A 24224-nucleotide genomic window follows, 5' to 3' on the forward strand; every position below is an offset into this window, starting at 1 on the left:
AATGTATATTCAGTTAAAATATGCTACAAACTCTGAATGACTATCTCAGAAAGTCCTTTATGGTGAAGCCTAAGCCATATCTCTTTTAATTTTATTCCTGGAGTGATGGGAAACATGGGTGAGAGGGCAGGATGGATGGTGATAATAGAGGAACCTAGTAGGAGATTCTGGAACAGGCAGCTTTAGAGAGTGCTTCCATCCTTTTTAAAGAGCTGCTTAGAGGACTCTTCAGCTGGATCTGGGAGTGGCCTCCAAATGACATAGACTGGACTCCACATGGCTTCCCTCACTCTCCTCCTGCCAACCAGGACCTCCTCCAAACCCAGGACCCTGGGAAGTTTGTTTCCTTTTAAATTCCATCTTGCCTCCAAAAAGTCTCCAACAAAGTCCCACTTAAGCTCTTAGTCCACCAAGTCACTCATGTAGGGTCCCACTAGTCTTCCATCGCCCTCCTCCAGCTTTCCTCTAGATTTTGCCTAATCTACTTCCTTCACTCTTTACCATTCCCTTGTGACCGCCTCCTGAGGGCCCTGCCTCCTGAGGACCCCGCCTCTCGAGGGCCCTGCCTCTCTAAGGCCCTGCCTCTCATGGGCTCCACCTCCAGAAGGCCCTGCCTTGGGACGGCCCCAACTCCCTGTGGGCCCAGCTAAGCTCCACTCCTGGTCCTGACTCTGCTTGGGTAAACTTCCCTCTCCCTAGGTTTTACTTACCCTTTCTTTCAGGTCTTCCTCCTCTGGGGTAGGAAAAGCACCTGGTAAGTGATTTCTCCTATTTACAGAGTTTGGCAAGAAAATGCAGACAGAGCCAGAGAGCAAGAAGGCTGGCCTGGAGTTCCACCGACTGTGGACTCGGGCTTTAGAGCAGAGGATATTTCATAGCGCCAGAACCAGACTCTGGATGGGGGGGAGGGCCGTGCAGATCAGAGACCTTGAGAGTATGGGAATGGCAAGTAGGTTTGCTGGGGTCAGAGTGGTTTAGAGGCCTGCACTCTCTTCTCCTCCAGACCAGAAACCTTCTCAGCTCTGCTGAGGAAAATATTAATTAGGGGAGGTTATTCCTTTGACCTTCTCTGGCATCCTTCCTACTTCTTTGCCCTGTCCTCCTCCCTTGCCTTTCCTTTCTGACCTGGTGCCAAGCTTGTTTTATCCATCTTTGTCTTTCCCACAGCGCCCAGCACATTGTATGCTTAGACCTGTTCTTTGAATTAATGAATATTTTTCCACCTGGCTTTGCTGCTTCCTTCGTGTTTTGCCATGCTTTCTCACTGGAAATTTTAAGTCTCTGTATCATATCCTCTTAGGGTGGACATTGTTGTGGACTTTGCAGAGTAGTAGGTCAGCTGTATAAAGTGGTCCACCACCATGACAGAGGATTTGAGGGACTTCTTCCTCCATGCTCAAGGAGCTAGATATCTATTTTTACAACTGCTGAATGTCTCTCCCTGCCTTTCTTATCTAATTTTCAAAAGTTGTGGTGGGGATTGATTATAGGCAAGCTCAGGCTGTAGCAGGCAATTTTACCAAGTTCTCTTGGGGTTTGGCTCCCTATTGGTCTTAAAACACTGGGTCTCCTAAAGGCAGTTTGCCGTTATCCCAAAGTATATTTGCAACTGTTTAATTTTATTTATATTTATTTATTTATTTATTTATTTATTTATTTATTTATTTTTATTTATTTTTATTTTTTAATATATGAAATTTACTGTCAAATTGGTTTCCATACAACACCCAGTGCTCATCCCAAAAGGTGCCCTCCTCAATACCCATCACCCACCCTGCCCTCCCTCCCACCCCCCATCAACCCTCAGTTTGTTCTCAGTTTTTAACAGTCTCTTATGCTTTGGCTCTCTCCCACTCTAACCTCTTTTTTTTTTTTTTTTTTTTTTCCTTCCCCTCCCCCAAGGGTTTCTGTTATGTTTCTCAGGATCCACATAAGAGTGAAACCATATGGTATCTGTCTTTCTCTGTATGGCTTATTTCACTTAGCATCACACTCTCCAGTTCCATCCATGTTGCTACAAAAGGCCATATTTCATTTTTTCTCATGCAACTGTTTAATTTTAAAAGCAATTGGAATATTAAATTGTTCTCCACCCTCCTCTTGACTTCCATGTACATGTAGACAGTGCCCAAACACCAGAAGCCTAGATAACACTTATCCAAGCACAGCACCTGTTTTATTGATTATATGTGGCAAGTGTTTATTTCTAGGTTGTCTTTCTCTTACCCTCTGGCAATTCTTGGGCAACTTCTGTCCATTATCAACTGAGACATATTATGTGCTTCCAGAAGGCAGATTCATTTTAACCTTAGTTTAGCAAAATCATGTGGAAAGTCCATTTTTCTTCAACAAGTATATTCCAAATTAATCAAAATAGTTTTTCAATTATATTCTTTTGGTTTATTCTCATCCCTTTTTTATTTTATTACTGCAGAAATCACAAAGCAGAGTGGGGATTAGAAAGAATAAGGAAAAATAGATAGAGTGTCCCTTGAAAAGTGGTGGCAGAAGTTATTTGTTGTAGATTATAATGCCTGAGCTGGGGTGAGACAGATGGGTCTTGATGGAGAAATCATATTGACCATTATTTGGATAAGAACACAGCACTTTGAGTCATGATACAACTTTCACATGACTCAGATAATCTGGTGACATTCCTAAAACAAAACAAAGCCAAACAAATTAATATTACAAGGGAGATATTGAAGATGTACAGCAGGGCTATGAGGGGAAACAAGCACAGTCTTGTGAGAGAGGATAGAGAGAAAGAGACAGTTGAGTCCTTACATGGGAGGACAGAAGGACACATTTAAAGATATGAAAGAAGATAACCAGAGAGATAGTTGGCTTTCCAAAACCACCTTGTGTGCAGTATATTATTGAGAGTGTATATTGTGAAGAGGGACACAGAAGAAAGAACCAGTGGTTCTGACCACTCAAAATGACTAGTCTAAAAGTGGAGACAAGAGTATAGTGATAGATGGGATTATTAGATGGATTTCTAGAATCTGTGCCTTCAAGGAAAGGAAGGGCTTGGGGGAAAAAACAAAGTATTCAACAAAGCTTCTTGGAAAAAGTGGTTTTTGATCAGTGCTCACTGTAGTTAAAGGCCATCCTACATTAAGTTGTTTGGAAAATAAGGTAGACAGCCAGATGGATTTCCTTCTACTGGTTTCTCCTGAGAACTTTTATTAGGTGTTCTGTGTTGACAGGATTTGGGGCTGAGAAAAGGGAATGGAGAAGCATAGGGGGAAGAAGAGAAGAAGTTGATTTTCACTCCTGACATCAATGTATCACATCCCTTTCTAATCCCTTAACTGCATGTGCAGACTGGCATTCCCCAGATCTCTTTCTTATTCTTGTATGGAAATTCTAATTCTGATTCTTCCTGGTAGTGCATCTAATTTCTGAAGACCTTTAGAAGCAGAAGCTCAAGCTTTCTGATTTGTCAAGTTGATTATCTTGTTTTGGTGTTTTTGAAATATTAAGAATTTCAAAAATGGATTATGATTGAAATTAAACCTGTAAATATGTCAAATCATGAATGCGGAATGTTGCTTTTAACTTTGTCTTCTCTGCAGTTATCCCAAAATGACTATGAAAAGGTGCCTTTTCACAACCATCCTAGAATGATACTAGAAAATATGGAGTCTACACAACCTCTACAAAAGTTATGGCTCTCTGATTGTATACCCAAATAATGGTTAAATGATGCTAATGTAGTGTGTGCATGTACCAGGGACTCCATTGTCATTGTGGGAAGGAAGCAGACATGTTTTGTTCTACATCTACATAGATTTGGGTCTATATTTGGCTGGATGTGTTTGATCTACATAGAGTTTGTTTGGATCATGTTAGTTTGCATCAGGATGGGTTTTCACTGACTCAGAATTCAGCTTCTGCCAGACTGGAATGGTATTTGAGAGGTGTAGGCCTGGAGGTGCTAGGGTAGGTAGGTGAGTAGGTGGAGGTGGATGTGTTTCCTCCTGGTCTAATGAGTTTGGGGGTTGCCATGCCTTCAAGCTGAAGTCTTTGTTGCACCTGGTAATATTTACTTGCATAATAAGGGTTTCAAGCCTTATGAGAAAAAATGAAGCAGATTCTACCCTAAGGAATTTTTATTTTAGAAAGGGAGACAAAGGCTGCTTTCAAGTAACATGCAAAGTATACCACAAAGTGAGATTCCAGTTGGGAGGATGTCTGGTAAGTGATCCATTTGGTGAGGTTGTTCTCAGAAGACTCCTGGGAGATTAGTTCGGATATTTATTTTCCTTAGTAAGAGCTGAATTTGGTTACTTCAGCTTTCTTTCCAACTTTTCAGGGAAGCTACCTGACCTTTACTTCTCTATCCCCAGAGGAGAAGAAACACATTTATTACTATTGCAATGGGTTCTCCTTTCCTTTTCTGCACAGACCAAGAATGAGAATAATTATTTTTATATTATTCTTATATTTTAGTATCTAGATCTTTACTAATATCTGTAGCAAATATTTATCTGGATCTGTTTAGTTAGGCAAAATGGATTTACTATTTCAAGATGTGATGAAGTTTGTTTTGTGTTTTTGGTGGGGGGGCATGGAAGGAAGGCCTAAAAGAGGGTCTATTTATTAGAGTAAGTCCAAGGCTGACAATGTAGCTTGAACTGATGTTTTCCTGGGAAACAGATATACACAAGGCCAAGATGGGGGTAATTCCCCTCTCTTCCTTGCAGCATTCTCAGGTTGATTCATGGTGCACAGAACATACTCAGTAGTCTTGCTAACACTGGAAAATGAGGTCCTTACTACTCTTACCTTCCATCAACTAGGAAGCCATCTGGGATCTTGACATACTCTTGCTGTGACTGAGGAATACCCTTCCCGGTTCACAGTTTATGTATCTTTCACTTATTTTGGCAGGGTGTAGGTCTTCATGAAATGCCCTTGGTTGTAAGTTCCCAGACAGGGGGATTCTGTATTTGCCACCATTGTTCTTGCACTGTGTGTAACTGAATGCATTATGATTTTGGCATAATAGTGGTGGTGTTGATAATTTATGGGGAAGAAAAATGTTGATTTTGCTACAGTTCTTTTGCACAAAGAATCAGTGTGGTGCCTAAATTTTCTAACTTGGAATTTTCCCTTGTATTCATTTATGCTTAGTTGAAATCTTATCTTTAAAAGATTGAATCCAGTCCTTCTCAATTAGAAATTTTATGTGGCTTCTACTTGAGGAACGATCAAATTTCTCACTCAGACCCAGCTCAAAGTACATTGAATCCATTTGTGTAGTTATTTATAGACAGTACAGGAAAAATGGTAGCAAATAGAGAAAATTCTTTTCTCCAGGAACTTAGAATCTAAAGGAATTTCAGAGATACATTCCTAAAATCCTGAAACAGGTGAAATCATGTTCTACACACCATTCAATCATTTGAGCATTGTACATTCCTCCTTTCTTCAGGCTAGCCTTAAATGCAATTATGCAGCTTCAGTCTTATGTCATGTAGCCTAAGGCCAAAGCATTAGTTGGCTTATTTTCCAAATAAAGTAAAGCAGTGGAAGTAATAAAACTCTGTGTTGTCTATCTGTTCAATTGTCAAACATCAAAGAGATGACACTGGAGAAAATCATAAAGGTCACAGATAATGCACTTTGTTTCAACTGACTTGGGTTACTTCCTTTGTACTTTCACTTTGTTGTGGTGAAAGCGACTTGGGCCTCAGTTGTGTTGGATCTCTGACATAACCAAACTGGGATGTAAATCTTGGGACTTCCTTGGACGTGACTGTTTAATTCTCTGTACCTTAGGCTTCAGCTGGGGAAGGAAAGGCAAGCAGAAGCAACATCAGGCAGAAGCTCTGCTCCCAGTACCACCTCACCACCCACTGATTCCTACCCTCTTCCTTAACTGGGTGTCTACTTAGGGCAAAGTTCTCGGCTAGTGGACATTAATGAGGGGAGATCAGGGGGCAAGGAGAGCATACTGGAGAATACTGGAGAGATCAGGTATCTCTGTGTAGGTGTGCCTAGAGAAGCTTGGGGAAGGAGGGTCATGTTGAGTAAATTTGGAAAAAGCTTGTTCTAGGCAGAGAAAGGCAGTCTCTGTGATGGCTGATGTTAATGCTAGCAAGATGTGCATGTGTGGGAAAAGATTTGTTCTGTCCAAGCAGGAGCCACAAAAGTTAGCAGTAGGAGTAAGTGGTAGAATAACAGTGAAAAAAGAACTTTGGCAATACAATCTTAGAAGTTTGGACTTAACAGAGAAGAGGAAACTGCAGGTTGGTTGGGAGTGTGTGTGTGTGTGTGTGTGTGTGTGTGTGTGTGTGTGTATCTTTTTAAGACTTGAGGAAAGTGTCATTTTCCAGACGGAAGGGTAGAGAGAACTTACACTTCAGTTATCGGCTGCATGTAGTGATCAGGAAGAATGTATTTCAGGGCTTTATCCTGCTTCAAGGGCAGCAGGGTGAATCTTAGTGAGAGCTGAGGGCATCTCATTGTTCAGAGTTACCAATCTTATGGAGCAGGAGGGTGAACCAGAGAGTATGGCAGGAAGCTGGCCTTAGACATGCAATATTTGCAAACCATAGGAAGTTACTAGATACAGGTCTACTGTGGACAAGGTTCTAAATGTCTAAGTGATTTCATGTCATCTGAATTGAACTGAGGTCTAGGTTGGTGATCCCCAAATATCTGAAACCAATGAGTTCAGATGGAATTCTTTAGATTTGTTCCAAATTTTTATGCACTTTCCCCGAATAAGGTCAGGATCCTTAGAGGCTGCTTTGTCAATCCCCTTGTTTCTGGATATATTTGAGGTTTTCTTCCTTTTGAAACTAAAATAGAAAGGAAACCCTTTATCTTTTCTGTTGATCTTCCTGTACCAATATCATGTTCATAATGCCCATTATTCCTTATCTCAAGTTCATATCCCTTAATAACTTAAAAAAATAATGAAGAGATCCAAAAACAGACAAAGAGGTCTTACTGGTGCCTGATGTCCATGGGTGATTAATAAATACTAACTTTGTTTTAGGTGCTGTGAGCTCAGAGCTGGTCACAGACATGGGCCACAATGGGGAATCCTAATGCCCATTTTATATTTTCTACCAGATCAGGTCTCCTGTTTTCAACAACAACCAAGTCAGAATGATCACTCTGAAATAGCTGAAGTCCTATTGCAGCAACACTCTGCCATTTTAGCTCTGAAAGTGGTTAATCAAATTTTGGAATGATCAGCGAGCTGACATTTTTCTGGTACTGGTTCTTCTGGGTTAAGGATAAGAGGACATTTCAGTTTCTGGCACACATTCCTAGTCTGCCTGATTGGCAGCCACATCTGGGGAGCAAATAGCCAGGTGAATTAGGAACCTTAAAAAATGTTTTGTTAAACTATAATCATTAAACTGTGACCATCTGCATTCTAACCTCTTATGTTCCAGTTGGGGCTGTCCTTTGTAACAGATTATTCCTAACAGTATGTGCCAACAGACTGTTGTCTGGAAGACTTGGGTGATGGCTGAGGTTTGGGATCCCAAACTAGAGATATTTAGGTTGTCCAAGAAATTGTAACCATCTTCCTGCCATTGGGCTCTCATTTTAGAAAATGTCTGTTCTCCATCTTCCTTTACACAATGAGAGTCAAGGTTTCATTTTCTTCTCCAGCGCTCCCTAACTGCATGAATGTGGGTTTATTTCATTTTAATAATGAGGTAATAACTACAAAAATTGGATAAAAGAATAGGATGATGAAAGAAGTCGTGGGAGGACAATTTATATTTGGCATCTAAAGACCTATTACCCTGTATTTCCACAAAAAGCCAAGTGAAAGGAGATGGGCTGAAGTTGTGGGTAGGAATTCCAATTATCTGTAACATCATATCCCAGAACTATTGGAATAGCTACATGGATGCTTTGGAATCTTACTTGGAGTCTAAAAGCATAGTCTGGAGACCATTTGACCCTAGGTTAGGTTTGGAGTTTAGCAAGATAAGATTTAATTGTAGTTCTCAGATTTGATGGTCTCAGTACTTGCAGCTCTGGCTGATCAGTATCTATTTGTGAGGAAAGGGAAGAGATTAGCAGAAGGTAACCCTGGCACAGATAAAATAACTGGCTCAAATACTCCTTTAATAGTTATTCCCTGAAGTCTTGACTTTTTGTGGAGGTAGCATGCTGCATGCAGTAGAAAGATTATCATCTTTGAAATAATAAAGAACAAAATTCAAATTCCAGCTCTTCTTTGTACTGGCTATATGAGCCTGGGACTGTTGTCTAACCTCTCAGTCTGTAAAATGAAATAATGATACTTATTTAACTGGGATGTTATGGGGGTTAAATGAAATAGCATATGTACATTACTTGCAGCTCAACAAATGTTGGTTCTCTTTGTCCCCCCTCAATGTATCCCCAAATTTTGGACATATACCTGGTACCCCTATTTGCCAGATCCCATTTTTCTCTGCCTCATGCCCATTCACGTGTTTCCCAATGCCTCTAGAGTTGAAGTCTAGGGCCCTGGCTTATTAGTCTGTGTTCATCCTACAAAATGACAGTAAGGATATGGAATTTTAAAAACCGTGCTAACATGAGCCATGGTTGTGGTTTTGTTCCAGTAATTTTTGCTGTTGAGTTTTGGTTGTAAATCAAAGCCAAGAGAGCTCTATCTTCCCACCCACTCCTCTCATCTAAAGTTCCTGATCTGGGGCTAGATCATTCAGGGTGGGATTCGATTCCAAACAAGTATAATGACAAGGTTGTTTATAGAGGACATTCAGGGAAAAAGAATCCATAACGTTTACTATGGGGACATTCTTGTTTTTCTTCTACCCTTTTAGTTTGAAAAATATCCAACTTACAGAATGTTGCAGGAATAGTATAATTAACACCCATTTATATTTTACCAAGGTTGAGCAATTATTAATATTTTGCCACATTTGTTTGCTATCTCCAGTGTGTGTGTGTGTGTGTGTGTGTGTGTGTGAATAAAATATGACCCATATTCAAAGTTTACTAAATGCCCAGTTTTTCTTTTTTTAAAATTTTTTTAACGTTTATTTATTTTTGAGACAGAGAGAGACAGAGCATGAACAGGGGAGGGGCGGAGAGAGAGGGAGACACAGAATCTGACAGAGCTGTCAGCACAGAGCCCGACGCGGGGCTCGAACTCACGGACCGTGAGATCATGACCTGAGCCGAAGTCGGACGCTTAACCGACTGAGCCACCCAGGCGCCCCAAATGTCCAGTTTTTCTATAGCAGAATGTTTCTGCCTAATCCCTGTGCAGTCCAGCGTTCTGTATTGCATTTGATTGTCATGTGTTTTTATTCTCCTTTAATCTGCAACAGTTCCTCAGCCTGTCATTCCTGACATGGACAGTTTTGAACAGTACAGGTCAGTTTTATAACAAATCAATATTCTTTGGAAGGTTGCTTTGTACACTGATCATTTTTTATCATTAGATTCAGGTTACACAATTTATATAAGAACATTGTTGACAGCAATGAGTGCCACGTCGGCATGGGGCACATCTTTTTCTTCCCCATTGTGTTTGTAGCATCATGCACTAGGACTGACGTTTATAAGGTGCTTAATGTTTATTAAATGAATGAATGACCTAAGATGTTCACTGCCACTTAGGTCTATTATTTTGCTACTTGAGGGCTACTCCCATTTTTATTATACATGTTTGAAGTCTTAAAGATAACACAGGACCTCTGTAATGATCCCAGAGAGAAGGGAAATGAGATTGGGACTATGATGTGAGGCAATCTGTGGAGTCTCTTTACCCTAGAACTGGGTGGTGATCATAGTGTGCTGAGAGTGGAGGATGAGTAGATGGTCCTTAGCTGGGAAAACACAGCACACAGAAACTAGGAGTACATGGCATGTTTCCTTGCCAAGAGAAATTAGTTATTTACATTTCCAGATTTTACTATATTTCCCTCCCCTCACCCCCATTAGAATCCTAAGAATGCCATAGTGAAAACTGACTTCTGTCTCTCCTACTTTCCCATCTGGGACAACCCCATAATTCTCTCCTTCTCTACACTTCATCTCTCCACACACACAATTGTGTATTTTTTTAACATTTATAAATGGTGGTTGGGTGGCCATTCTTTCTTGATTTGTGTTAAGAAAACATATAACTTTTTGGATTTTCCATGTAGATATAGAAGCTTTCATCCCTGTTTCCTGGGGGGAAATGAGGTTATGACAGTTACTCTTTACTTTTCAGAAATGTGTATTCAGGCTTCCATTTGGGGCCCTTTCTCTCTCCAGCTCTGAGCATCTCAGACATTTCTGACAGTTCTTCCTGAGGCATCTGGGGCTTGGGACTGGATTCATAGATGTAATTCTTCAAGGCTTGCAGTGCCTGATTCACATGATTCCTACCCTCTTTCTGAGAGTCTACCTACCCTTATCTTTGCAGTCCTTATTTTCACCAGGTTACAGAAAGACATCTTTTTATCTTCATGTCAGCTCCTGATTATCCACAATAATGCTAGAGAATAACATTAAATAGTGAGTGATGCTAAAATGACTTTTGTTTGATTTATCAGTGATGGAGTCCTGTCTAGAGATAATCCAGAAAGTGAACAGCTTCAGTCAAGTCAATTCATCATGTTATTCTCCCATGCTGGTGAATGGAATTTCTTCTTTGGCATCTAGTCAGGGAGGCAGATGCAAGAACACAGCATGTTCAACCCTCATTTTGTTTCATACCCACAAGTTATCTATTGAGAGCTCTGCAAAACTTATTTTCATGCCTTGTTTAAAACTGAGAACCCAATATTTAACTCACAAAACCTTTTTAAAACTGAGAACCCAATACTTAGCTCACCAAACATTAAAATCAGTAGGCAACATGTAAAACTATCAGCTTTTCTAGGGTTTCCATCACACCCAAAGTAACAGCCAAAGTCTTCACGGTGACTCTCAGACCCTATGTGAAGGATCAGGCTTCCTGCTTCTCTCTTTGATCATCCTCTCCTGCTTCCCCCTTACTTATTCTGTCCTGGCCCCACATGCCTCTTTGTTATTTCTCAAAAATAGGTGGTTTTCATGACGGAGATGTTGATATGACAGAGTAGTATAGGGACCCTGAGATTGTCTCATCCCTGAAACACTGCTATATCAGGATTAAACCATTTTGAACACCTAAGAAATTGATCTGAGGATTCACAGAACAATATAATTCTGCATAATTGGAGCCAGAGAACTTGCCAGGTATGTGGTATGGAGAAGTGATTTGGTAGAGAGAAAAGCTGCAGAGCCTTGGAGTGTAGGGAGCCATTTTCATGGAGAGAAGACAGAGAGAAAGGGGGAGAGTGAAGCACATCGGGATTGCACAAGTAAAGCACTCTCCCTGGAGGTAGCTGGAGAGAAAAAGTGAAAACACTCGCAAGGGACTGGACAAAAAATCTGTTCCCAGAAACCATTGACAGGGAAAAAGGAGAGGATTTCATTGCTGCCAGGATTCTATAAACAGTGGAGTGCAGAGTGTGAAGTTTCAGAGCTCAGTGCCTGGCGGTGCTGTGGTGAGGAAGTAGGATGAATTCCTTGGAGCAGGCAATGTGTTCTGAGGGGTGCCACATGAGAAGAAGTACTTCCCCTGATTACAGTGCATTTGATAGAGGTTATATGGCCTCCCCACTAGCAAAACTCCAGGCTGACCCCAGAGAGCAGCCATGTTTGCTGTGGTATTGGAACAAAGATGCCAAAGGACAACAAAACTGCCCTCTGTGTGTTGCACAGGCTGTGTGTTGTGATTTGTCATAATCTCTGAACCTCTGCCACAGTGTAATTGCATTAATATTTTCTGAGACAAGCTGGCACCTGGACATTGCTGGGCAAGACCAATCTCCCAGAGAGTTGGCATGGGTCCAAGTGGAGTGGTCTCTGAAGTGTGGGGTTTTTGAAACACAGTTCCATCTCAGATAAAACTTTGGAGGAAGGTGCCACCTGGAAGACAGACAGTTTGGATACTGACAGGGAAGAGGTGGGGAGCAGATAAAAACCTGAGACAAAGGAGGGAGTTTACAGGTCGGTGAGGGCAAGGGGTTCCTGTGCCAGAGACTAGGGAGCTGGGTGAAGCCATTTTCACATCTAGCATGTGCATGTGCATGTGTGCACACACACAGATGACCCTAGTAAGCTAAGTAGTGCCACCAAGTGAAGAAGGAGCCCTCACACAAAGCCCCATCCACCTGTGCCCTCCAGGCACAGCCCCAGAAGACCAGCACAAACCCCTTCCACAGGCTTATTAGTCTGCAGACTATAGTGTGCTGCAAAGTTTCAGTTATAGAAGAAACTGGATGTAACTTCATTTAGGTTTCATTCTGTGTGCTGGATCCTTTGTTTATTTGTTAATTTTCTTCCATTTTTGGTTAGGTTGTTCTCCTTTTTCTTTCTTTATTTTCCTTTTCTTTCTTGTCTAAAGAAAGAGAAAATTCTTTTTATTGTTTTGTTGTTTTAACTTTTTAATTTTTATTCTATTTCATTTTCTTTATTTTATTCTACTTTATGGTTGAAAACTTTTTTATTTTTTTAACATTTTCCCTTTCTCTTTTTTTCTCTATTCTATCCAGCTTTTCTCAATAAGCATACCAAAACACACCTAATATCTAGCTTCCTTTATTTGATTTTTTTTGTTTTCATTTTTTAATTTTTATTAATCTTTTTCTTCCTCCACAATGAGAAGATGGAGGAATTCATGCCAAAACAAAGAATAGGAAGAAATGATGGCCAGGATTTAATCAACAGATATAAGTAAGATGTCTGAACTAGAATTTAAAACCACACTTACTGGAGAGAGTTAGACCTTCGGCTTGTGAGCAGGCACCTTCGCTTTGCGCACAACCAAAGAGCAGTGAGCGCAAAGCCGCAAAGGGAGGCTGAAGCAGGGGCAGGGGAACCTCAGCCATAGGGGCACACAATTGCCTTGGTGGGTATATGGGTGGGGCCGAGGTTAGTGCCCAGGTGCTGCAACTGGGGCCCACGCGGGTACAGCAGGCCTGGAAGTGAAGACCCCGGACTTCGGCCAGCCAGAACCCGATTTAAAAATGGGTGATGTTGAGAAGGGCAAGAAGATTTTTGTTCAGAAGTGTGCCCAGTGCCAAACTGTGGAAACGGGAGGCAAGCACAACACTGGGCCAAATCTCCATGGTTTATTTTGGCGAAAGACAGGTCAAGCCCCTGGATTTTCTTACATGGATGCCAACAAGAACAAAGGCATCACCTGGGGAGAGGAGACACTGATGGAGTATTTGGAAAATCCCAAGAAGTACATCCCTGGAACAAAAATGATCTTCACTGGCATTAAGAAGGCAGGGGAAAGAGCAGACTTGATAGCTTATCTCAAAAAAGCTACTAAGGAGTAATAGTTGGCCACTGCCTTATTTATTACAAAACAAAAAATGTCTCAGGACTTTTTTTGTCTTTATCAAACTTCTAGTGAAGCAGCTGGTATCCAAATCTCTTTGAAGCGATTCAGAAGCCATAAGGCCAACTCCCTGATTGGCAGGAGTGTTAACATCCAACCACGGGAACCAGTGGAACTTACTGTTTTGGAAAAATGTTTTGAAAGGGAAAGGTGCAGAGTGAGGGCAGTGCCCTTCTTAGAGGAGTGTACACAATGACCTACAGGACAAAGAAGAGTGGATAGGGTTGGCTGGGAAAGCAAGAAGGCCTTAATTTAGTGGGTGGATATTGGATTTGACAGTGGTTCTTCTTGGGGACATGGGATTGAACTTTTGTTTTGGTGTTTGGAAGTTGCTTAGATACTGAGAGAAACCCAGGGAGGAGAGGGAGGAAAGGGGAAGGCTGGGGTATTATTTCATACAACCTGGCTTCATGTCCTCTGGTCCCTCTCTACAATTCTTTAAGCACCTCCCCTAAGGAAGCACCACCTTTGGGAGAGACAGTTTCCTAATTAAACGGAGATTCACAGACCCAGGGCCCTCATTAGGAATTGCTCTTGAAATAAATGATGGTGCATATTCTTTTTAAATTTTTTTAATGTTTATTTATTTTTGAGAGAGAGAGAGAGAGAATGCAAGCAGAGGAGGGGCAGAGAGAGAAGGAGACAGATTCTGAAGCAGGCTTCAGGCTCTGAGCTGTGAACACAGAGCCCAATGTGAGACTCAAAATGAACAAACTGTGAGACCATGACCTGAGTTGAAGTCAGACGTTTAACGGACTGAGGCATCCAGGTGCCCCTTTTTAAAAATTTTTAATGTTTATGATAGTATATATTATAATCTCCTGTTTCCACCTGGGTTTGCCCTTTTCAATCTCTCTTTCTCTCTCTCTCTCTCAAAAAAAAAATCCTACTTATAGGAATCTCAAGATATGCTAGTCAATGAATACATCTATATACTCATTTTTTTCTGTCCTAAGTGCCTTGTATGGTTGTTTCCTAAAATTATGAGCAAATCCTAGTCCTGTGTAGTGAATATTGGGGCTGGAAGTGTGGAATTCAGAAGAGGAGGTATATGGATCCTGGTCCTGCCCTCTGAAAACTTTTAGGCAATAAAGGAATTTAAACAACACACCCAGGACACTAACATGCAGAAAGGGAAAGTTAGTTTCAACTGAGCATCAGGTTGGGCTGTAAGTGCTGGCAGGAAGGGGAGGATAGTTGGAGACGGGAATCAGTTTAGGAAAGTCTTTTTAGACATGGAACGGGGGAAATGTAAGATGAGGTTGAGAAGGGATAGTCCTGTCATAACTAGACAGGACTGAGGAGGGCATTCCTGGCAGGGCAGGTAACTTACCTAGGCCAAAGGCTCATTCCAGGAACAGTAAACAAGGATGTGAGGAGCTGAGTTAGGAAGGAGGTGATGGACCTGAGGGTAGGGGGAGAATTAATGTGGGGCTCTGACAGCTGTGTCAGAGAGTCTGGACTGAATATAAGCTAATTGGAATAATCACAGGTTATTGCACGGAGAAAGAGCATTTCTGATCATGGTATTTGAGGCTGATGTTTCTCTGTTGTTATAAACTGAATTTGTGGTAGGCTTTCTCAGGATTCCCAGTCATGGATTTGCTTTCCTGTCTATAAGTTTGCTTGTTCATCTCTTGTTCTGTCTGCTTCTGTTGGAATCATAAAATATTATTATTTAGTTCCCAGATGTTTTGTTCTTTGGGATGCTTCTCTGGTATTTACATACTTTATTGTAGCCCTCTTTCCCTCATCTTCAGTAAAAGTGGGAAGAGCACAAAGACCACCCTGCACAACACAGTTGAGGGAAACAAATGATCAAAAGCCTTACCCCTCTCTCACCCTGCCATTCAGATGGTCCTCCTCTGGGATTCTGACTCATGGTCCATGGATAGACTTCAGGAGAGTGCAGAACATTTTTTTGAGGTGGTCAACCTCAGAAGGGTGTGCGATTCAACAAATGTTAAGAATCACTGTTGTGTCTTTGTTGGGAGGTAGGTGGCTGGAGACAGCTCCCCAGACGGAGAAATGTGGTACAAGCATCCAGAAACAGTTAAAGGAGCTGGAGGAGAAAGAGGAATTGGGGAAAAGGAAATGGGTTCAGAGGTAACTGGTAGGAAGGGTGTCCCATCGTTCCTTGTTCTCCACCCTCTTTCTAGCAGGTATTTCTTCTCTGTGTTCTCCAAGTCCTGGCAATTACACGATTCCAGTTCCTTCAATTTAAATCTACTGAGTTCCTGCCATTTATTAGGCAATGAACTAGGTCCTCTCACAACATCACCTCATGCAATTCCTTTGTTGAACCTGAAGTACAGAGTGGAGTCCACCCTCCCTCAGTCATGGACTGTTAGCACCATCACTTCCTGTTAGGTCCTATATAAATGCATTTTTTCCCCTTTCATTCTTATCTCTATTCTTATTTCTCCTCCTCACTGGAGGCACTTGCTTTAGTGTATTTAGCAAATACTCTTTCAATCCATGGTCTATATGTGTATTTAGAAGCATTCATCCACTCAACAACTACACAGTGCCAACTATATGTCAGACGCAGCTGTAGGTACAGGGAATACAGCCAGGAGAAAAGAAAAAGTCCTGCTTTAATAGAACTTACTTTCTTTTGGAGTGAAACAAATCATGAACAAATGAGTAAGTAAAATATATACTACCTTAAATATTAAGTGCTATGGAAAAAAAGGGTGGTGAATAAGGTATGTTGTGGGTGGCTAGGAGTGGAGTGACTAATGAAGGCTGTGCTACAAATGTACTTTTTCACAAAATGCAGTTAAGGGAGCAACTATCCAAATATCTAGGTTAGAAGTGGTACAGTTATAGGGGACATCAAGTACCAAGGGTCTGAGTTAGGGCCTGCCTGGTATATTAGGAGGCTAGTGGCTAGAGAAAAAATGAGTGGGAGAAGAGAGAAACAGAATACTGAGAGGTAGCTGGGTCAGTGACAAATACTGGAGGATTTTGCAGGCCATTGTAAATGCAGATATTGGCTTCTACTCTGAATAAAAAGGGAAACAGTGGAAGGTTTTGAGCACAAGAATTATGTGACATTTTTAACAGATATATGTGTATCCTTGATCAACATACAATATTTTTTGGGCTGTTTTTGTTTGTTTTGTTTCATTTTAAAGTTTATTTATTTTTGAGATAGATACAGAGCAAGTGCAAGAGGGGCAGAGAGAGAGAGGGAAATAGAGAATCCCAAGCAGACTCCACGTTGTCAGTGCGGAGCCTGACTTGGGGTTCAAACCCAAGAATCGTGAGATCATGACCGGAACCAAAATCAGAAGTCATATACTTAACCTACTGAGACACCCAGGAAACCCATGGTTGTTTTTTTTAATGTACATAAATGGCATTGTGCCTTACACCTCATCCCCCTTTTACTTTTCCTACCTAACATTGTTTCTGAGATCTACCCAAGTTGCTGTCTGTAAATTTACTTATTTCTCTGACCTGCTGTATAATATTTTATTATGCATATAGGACACATTTTACTTATATATTCCTCTAGTAACAGACTCTTGCATAGCTTCCAACTTCCAGCTACCACAAATAGTCCTGTGATGAATGTGCTCATATGGGTCTCCTTATGAACTTGGGAGTTTCCTTTAAGTGACTACCTCAGAGAGGGATTGTGGGGTGGGAGGATGTGTGCATTCTTAATTCCAAGGTTGTACTTCAGGTTGTACTTCAGGATGGTGGGCCCAGTTATACTCCCACCAACAGTGAATGATAGTTTGTATTTTCTCATCAGATTCCCATGTTGATCCAGTAAGGGAGGTCAAGTAAGGTTCCTGGAACTGAAGCTTAAAGAGATTAGACAAATCACCCTGGTTTATATAGACAAGCAGAAGAGCCAGGGCTGAAATCCAAAATTTCTGACATAATGTTCCTTGTTCTTGCCACTATAGCACCCAGCACTGCCTCTTCCAGAAATAATATGAAGCATCTGTAGACAAAGATATTGTTCTAATATTAATCATAATAATTATATTATATAAATATATTATAATTATCATATGTTATAATATTCTATATCACAATTATTCTAATTGTGTAATAATACTTATTATTATAATTGTATTTGAACTTTGCATCTTTTGATGCCTGGTCTAATTCAGTAAGCCTAGGACCCCCATGTGCTTAGCACTAACATCTATGCCGGTGTCTAATTAAGTTTCAAGGCAAAGTATATGGAATAAAACTGTTTTCATTATCTCAGGAGGACCAGCTAACAGACTTGAGTTTTAGTGGATGATTTCAAGGTTAGACATTTATAAAGACTAATTGATTTTAAAGTTTGGGCATTTGGGTCAGATTTTAATATTAAACAGGTAGAGTATATTAAGTATATATTGTTTGTTAGAAACTGAGCTAAGTACTACTTTACAGGTATTGTTTCACTTACTCCACACAACAACCCTATGAAGTATTACTTTTGTTCCCTTTTGACTTGTGGAAACTAAAGTTCTGAGGGCTGAACAAATTTGTCTAGAGTCACCCAGTATGTGGTAGAGTTGTGATTTGAACCTGAACCATCTACCTGCAGAGCCTTTACTCCTAACTACCAAACTGTGCTTGCTTATTGTGAAAAGAAAGCTCTTAGAATCTCTTCCCTTTGAAATTGAGGACAATTTCTTATCAGTTGGGTAGTTTAGAGCAGTCATGGGAAGTATGGGGCTAGTTGGACAAGAATCTCCAGAGGGAGAGGATGTTTGAAAATGTGCGCAAGTATCTTCATTATGCCTCCCTCTGTTCCCTGAAGTGAGAACGTCTGCCTTAGGATATCCCACCTAGATTATAGGGCCTGGGTGTGATGCCTTCCAAAAAGTAAGAATTCTCTAATTGAGTGTTGGTGGTTGGCTGTGTAGAACTCAAGGCAACCCGATCTTTTTTAAACAAGTGTCCTCAAAGACAAACAATTCTTTATCATCGCATGTGCCTTATACCTGCCATGAATGATGTACCGTCAAGGTTTTATCACAGTTGGTTTTCCTCTCATACTTTTCATTTTGCTTGTATTCTACAAGGAAAGTAATACCATTTATATTTTTACCTGAACCAGGTTTATAAAGGTTGCTTGGCTACAAAGTATGTATCTCAAAGTCAAGTAGATAGGAATTCTGGATTATGTGCTCTTTCAGGTTTCTTTTCTCAGTTTGTGTATTTGTTCAACAAATATTTATTGAGCACCCAACTCACAGTCTAATTGAGGAGACAGGAAGCTGACCTGGAATTTTGATTCATTAGGATCAATGGCACATGGGGGAAGCCCGGGTGCTATGAGAGCACATATGGAGGGTAGCATAAGAGTTAGGGGAGGCTTCCTGGGGAAATAACTTCTGAGCTGGGAGCTGAAAAAGAAGTGGAGGTTAGTATGTGAAGGGGCCAAGAGGGCATTAGAGACAAGGGAACATGGTGAGTGTAGAAATCACCACTAGAGCAGGAACTGGGCAGGGGATGAAGTTGAAGGAATAATCACAGGTCAGATGATGAAGGAAGGAAGGACTAGGAAGGAAGATCAGTGGGAATCACCGAAGAGTTTGAAGCCTGGGGGTGGGTGGGGGACATGTCAATCACATTCACAGTGTAGAAAAGTTCCATGAATTAAGAAGTGATCACCCCCCTTATCTATCTCATGTACTTGTTAGTAAATCATAAAATTGGAACTGGTGGTGGCAAATAAGGAGTGTAGATGGATTTGCACACGGAAGGTCTGATCCATAACCCAAGAGTTCCTTTTGATAATCTGTAGAGAAGACTTTTCAATGTTGACTTGCTTTTTCTATCTTTAGAAACCTCTGACAACATTTCCTAAAATTCTCTCAAACCAAGTCTGAGTAGGGAGGAAAGTGGGGGCTGCATGACTTTGCTTTCTCTGTTCTCCACCATTCATTTCCAGGATTTTGCTATGAATTTTTCATTCAAAGCCTTGCTTCCCATTGGGGAGGGACCCATTTGAATAGCAGCAGGGGAGGAGAGGGAACCTCATGCAAATTCCTTCATTAAGAAAACATATTTGGCATATTGAAAGCCTGGTTGAATGAGTTAAAAATAACTACTTATGAAAAATTAATAGGAGTTACAAGTGAATGATTTAATATAAGCTCACAGAGCAGGGCAGATTCTCCAGGCTGCTGGCAGCTGACATCACAGATGGTGCAGGATGTCTATAGAGCATAGTGTGTCCAGTGAGCAGAGTTCCTGCAGAAATGAGCTCATCTTCTTTACTGGAATCCAAAGAGGGAAGAGACAGAAGAAATTGTTTAGGTTGTGAGCTTCTGAGCTAAGTGACTTACTTCTTTCCTTCCTACCCATCATACTCTCATAACTATGGATGTAAAAATTGTAGTACATTTTGCCTGGTTGCTTCATGAAAGCACCTTTATATCTCTTCTCCCTTCTTAGAAATGGATTGTTGGTTGGCTACTGCACCTATCTCTCCAATGTTTCCTTACTAAACAGCCTGCTCCTCTCCTTTTTGGAAGTAGTTATGAAGGTCTTGCCCCTTTCTCCCTCTTCCTCTCTTCTCACAACACCCTGTGGGCCTAGGTGGGTAAAGGGAAGGGTTTGGACTATATACCCTTTGTCATCACTGCAGTTAAATGGAAGATACAGAGTGAGGAGGAAGGGGGACAAAGTGACATCTGACTTTGGCTAGCTGATTTTTGGGCTAAAGATTTTAAGACTGGGAGACCAATGGGGCACCTGGGTGGCTCAGTAGGCTAAGCATCAGACTTCAGCTCAGGTTATAATCTCATGGCTTGTGAGTTCAAGCCCCGCATCAGGCTCTCTGCTGTCAGCACAGAGCCTACTAAGTTCCTGTCTCCCTCTCTCTCTCTGTCCCTTTGCATTTGGTGCTTTTTTTGTCTCAAAAATAAAACCATCAAAAAAAAATACTGGGGGGCCAATATTTTTAATTTAAACTCAGGTGATATTTGAAAATATAGTTATGTAATTGCAATCAGGCCCTCTAGTCAATGAATTAATGTGCCATAATTCATGCTCAAGCATGGCCCAAACATCCCACATGTGAATTGTTGCACAATAAATTCATGCCATCTTGTGTCTTATAGCTTAATTAGTACATGAAGCTACATGATATGTACCCAAATTTAAATATGTCATGTAGTTCATTAAAAAGCAGAATGTTGGGAAGTACTTGGCACTTTTCTGGGGGAAAGCAAGGTTGGTTTTTCTGTGATGTCCTTTAGTGTCAGTTTCTGTGATATTGGGCTTCTACAGGTAACCTGAGACTTCTAAGCGTTGGTTGAACACCATTGTTCAGTAAATACTTATTGTTTACTTAGGCATTATGGAAGAATAACACATATAAGATGAAATACGAAGCATCAGCTTTCAAGCCTGAGCAATAGAACTCAGCAGTGACAACCCAACTTGGCTTAACTGAGACTCAGTGAACCCAGCTCCAGACTCTCGGCTCTCCACACTTCCTGCAGCTCTCTGATCCTAGAATCTTCAACTCCAGCTACAATGCTGAGTCAGGCACTTTTCAGATTTGGTCAAAAGCTGCTACGCAGACGTCAGCTGGAACATTTGGTAACTGAGGATGTCCCATGCAGAAGACTGAACACTCTGGATTTAGTGGCCCTGGGTGTGTGCTCTAGAGTGGGTGCAGTTATATATGTCATAGCTGGTGAAGTGGCTAGAGATAAAGCCGGACCATCCATTGTGATCTGCTTTTTGGTGGCCGGCCTAACTTCTGTGCTGACGGGGCTGTGCTATGCAGAGTTTGGTGCCCGTGTTCCCCATTCTGGCTCTGCATATCTCTACAGCTATGTCACTATAGGTGAACTCTGGGCTTTCATCACTGGCTGGAACCTCATCTTTTCCTATGTTGCTGGTACAGCCATTGTGGTCTTTGCCTGGAGCTTAGCTTTTGACAACCTGTTTGGGAACCAGATCTCTCAGACCCTGCATGAAAACATCTTACTGCATGTTCCCCAGGTCCTTGCAGAAATTCTAGGCTTCTGTGTTGTGGCCCTTGTGTTGTTGCTTATTGGATTGCTGACTCTGAGGGCTAGAGAGTCAGGACCGTTTACCAAAGTAGTTACATTGGTGAGCCTTTTAGTTCTCAGTTTTGTCATCATCTCTGGTTTCATTAAGGGGGACCTGCACAACTGGAAGCTCACAGAAGAGGACTAAGTAAAGGCTGGACTCAATGACACCTCAAGCTTGGGGCCTCTGGGCACTGGAGGATTTGTGCCTTTTGGCCTCAATGGGATTCTCCATGGAGAAGCTACCTGTCTGTATGCATTTATAGGTTTTGACAACATTGTTACCAGAGTTGAAGAAGCCCAGAACCCCCAGCGTTCCATCCCTATGGGCATTGTGATTTCACTGTTCATCAGCACTTTGATGTATTTTGGTGTCTCTTCAGCACTTACACTTATGGTTCCTTACTACCAGCTTCAACCTGGGACCCCCTTGCCTGAGGTATTTCACCATATTGGCTGGGCCCCTGCCTACTATGTTGTAGCTTTTGGATTTTTCTGTAGTCTTTCTGCCAGCCTCTTGGGCTATATGTTCCCCATACGTCAGCTGATATACATGATGGCAAAGGATGGCCTCCTGTTCTCTGTCCTTGCCAGGATCCAAACTGGCACATACATCCCCATAATGGCCACTGTGATCTTTGGCATTATCGCAGCAATCATGGCATTCTTCTTTGGACTCACTGATCTTCTGGACTTCATGTCAATTGGGACACGGCTAGCTTACTCCCTGGTGGCCTTTTGTGTTCTCATCCTCAGGTATCAGCCTGAGGTGAAGAAAGGGGGAAATGAAGCAGACGTGCAGGATGAGAGTGGACCTGCAGAAGAGAAGCTGACTCTACAGGGACTACTTTTTCCAGGCAGCTCCACCCCCACTCCACTCTCTGGCCGGGTTGTCTATGTTTGCTCCTCACTGCTTGCTCTGCTGCTTACTCTTCTTTGCCTGGTGCTGGCCCAGTGGCCAGTTCTGCATTCTGGAGCTGCAGTGTGGATTTCATTGGTTGTGCTGCTCCTGGTGTTCATCACTGGGATCACTGGGGTCATCTGGAGACAGCCGCAGAGCTCCAGTCCCCTTCCCTTTAAGGTCCCTGCTCTGCCTCTCCTCCCACTACTGAGTGTCTTTGTGAATGTTTACCTTATGATGCGGATGACAGCTGGCACCTGGGCCCCAATTGGTTTCTGGATGCTGATTGGGTTTGCTATCTACTTTAGCTATGGGATCCAATACAGCCTGGTTGCTGAATCCCACTTAAGTTAGCGCTACACTGTAGAACTTGAACTCAGGAATGCAGTACATATTTGTTTTGACATCATCACACTTGAATGCAGTCCGGTCCCCTGCACAATAATGGTGAATACTTTTGGGCACATGGAAAGCTAGGCCTCCCATGGCATGTTGTTTGGGGGAACATGAATAGAGTTGTGTATTTATTGTGGAGCAAAGAATATGTCTTTACATTTCCTCCCCCCCCCCTTTGTTTTTACTTGTTTCATTATCAGTTGCATCCATAATTGCTTACCGGCTTTAAAAAATATTATTAAAATAAACTAGAAAAGGTGTTTTTGTTTTCCTTGGATAAATATCCAGTTGTTGAAATAGTGTATTTATGGTAGTTCTATTTTACTTTTTTGGGGAACTTCAATACTCTTTTCCACAGTGGCTGCACCAATTTACGTTCCCAATAACAGTGTACAAGTGTTCCTTTTTCTCCACTTCCTCTCCAACACTTTTTATTTGTGTTTTGATTTTAGCCATTCTGACGGGTATAAAGTGATATTTCATTGTAGTTTTAATTTACATTTCCCTGATGATTAGTGATGCTGAGCATATTTTCATATGTCTGTTGGCCATCTGTTTGTCTTCTTTCCAAAAATGTCTATTTAATTCTTCTGCCCATTTTAAAATTGGCCTGTGTGTGTGTGTGTGTGTGTGTGCATATATGTATATGTACAAATACAAACAACGGGATACTACTTAGCCATAAAAAAAACATGAAATCTTGCCATTTGTAACAACATGAATGGACATACAGTATACAAGTGTAAGTGAAATGTTAGTCTGAGAAAGACAAATGCTATATGATTTAACTTTTATATGGAATTTAAGATATAAAACAAACAAACAGACAAAAAAGAGAGACAAGCAAATAAAAAAAAATCCAAGACTCTTAAACACAATGAACAAACTGGTGGTTGCCAAAGTGGAGGTGGGTAGGAAAATGGGTGAAATATATAAAGGGAATTAAGAGTGCGCTTATCTTGATGCTCCTGAGAAATGTGTGGAAGTGTTGGATCATTATATAGTACACCTAGAGTAATATAATGACACCGTATCTTAACTATTCTTCAATAAGAAAGAGAAAAAGATGAAATAGAAAGATGAAATATGAACTGTGCCCTTAAGGAGCTTATATTCTAGTACAGGAGGGAAAGCATAGCTGTAACACAAAAGCGTGTGGTATCATAAGTAATATACAAATAAAGTGCCTTGGGAATTCAGAGTGGAGATTGATCTTTTGTGGCTGGCACAGTGGTGAGGTTTGGTGAAATCAGAAGACTTTGTAGAGGAATGGCATTTAAATTGGCTCTCTCCAAGAAAAGATAGGATTTTGCTACATGTGGGCAGCAGGGAGAGATTGTAGACACAGAGAACAACACTAGGAAAAGCCCAGAAAAATGAAGCAGTATTCAGAACACACTGAACAGGCTGTTAGCTTGAGCCTTGCTGTGAAGGGGGTGGGGGGGGGGGGGTGCAACAGAACACACACAGGTGG

At 41.4% G+C, this 24224-nt stretch overlaps 2 protein-coding genes across 2 annotated transcripts; both read left to right on the forward strand.

The window, feature by feature from the left end:
* Nucleotides 1-256: 256 nt before the first annotated feature.
* LOC109268708 (cationic amino acid transporter 3-like) lies at nucleotides 257-23311 on the forward strand. The gene is given in 2 exon segments (XM_053895782.1): nucleotides 257-754; nucleotides 20746-23311. A coding segment is annotated over 1 exon segment (1779 nt). The 5' UTR covers nucleotides 257-754; nucleotides 20746-20929; the 3' UTR covers nucleotides 22709-23311.
* On the forward strand, nucleotides 13016-13386 carry LOC109268709 (cytochrome c-like). The gene has a single exon (XM_053895792.1). The coding sequence runs from the start codon at nucleotides 13044-13046 to the stop codon at nucleotides 13359-13361; it is 318 nt and encodes a 105-aa protein (XP_053751767.1). The 5' UTR covers nucleotides 13016-13043; the 3' UTR covers nucleotides 13362-13386.
* Nucleotides 23312-24224: the final 913 nt, after the last annotated feature.

The sequence above is a fragment of the Panthera pardus genome, unplaced genomic scaffold (genome assembly GCF_024362965.1).
Source record: "Panthera pardus isolate Hobbes unplaced genomic scaffold, ASM2436296v1 HiC_scaffold_6, whole genome shotgun sequence".
Taxonomy (NCBI): domain Eukaryota; kingdom Metazoa; phylum Chordata; class Mammalia; order Carnivora; family Felidae; genus Panthera; species Panthera pardus.

What these genes read in the sequence shown, in the direction of transcription:
- LOC109268709 (XM_053895792.1), top strand. Translation starts at nt 13,044, where the DNA reads ATGGGTGATGTTGAGAAGGGCAAGAAGATTTTTGTTCAGAAGTGTGCC.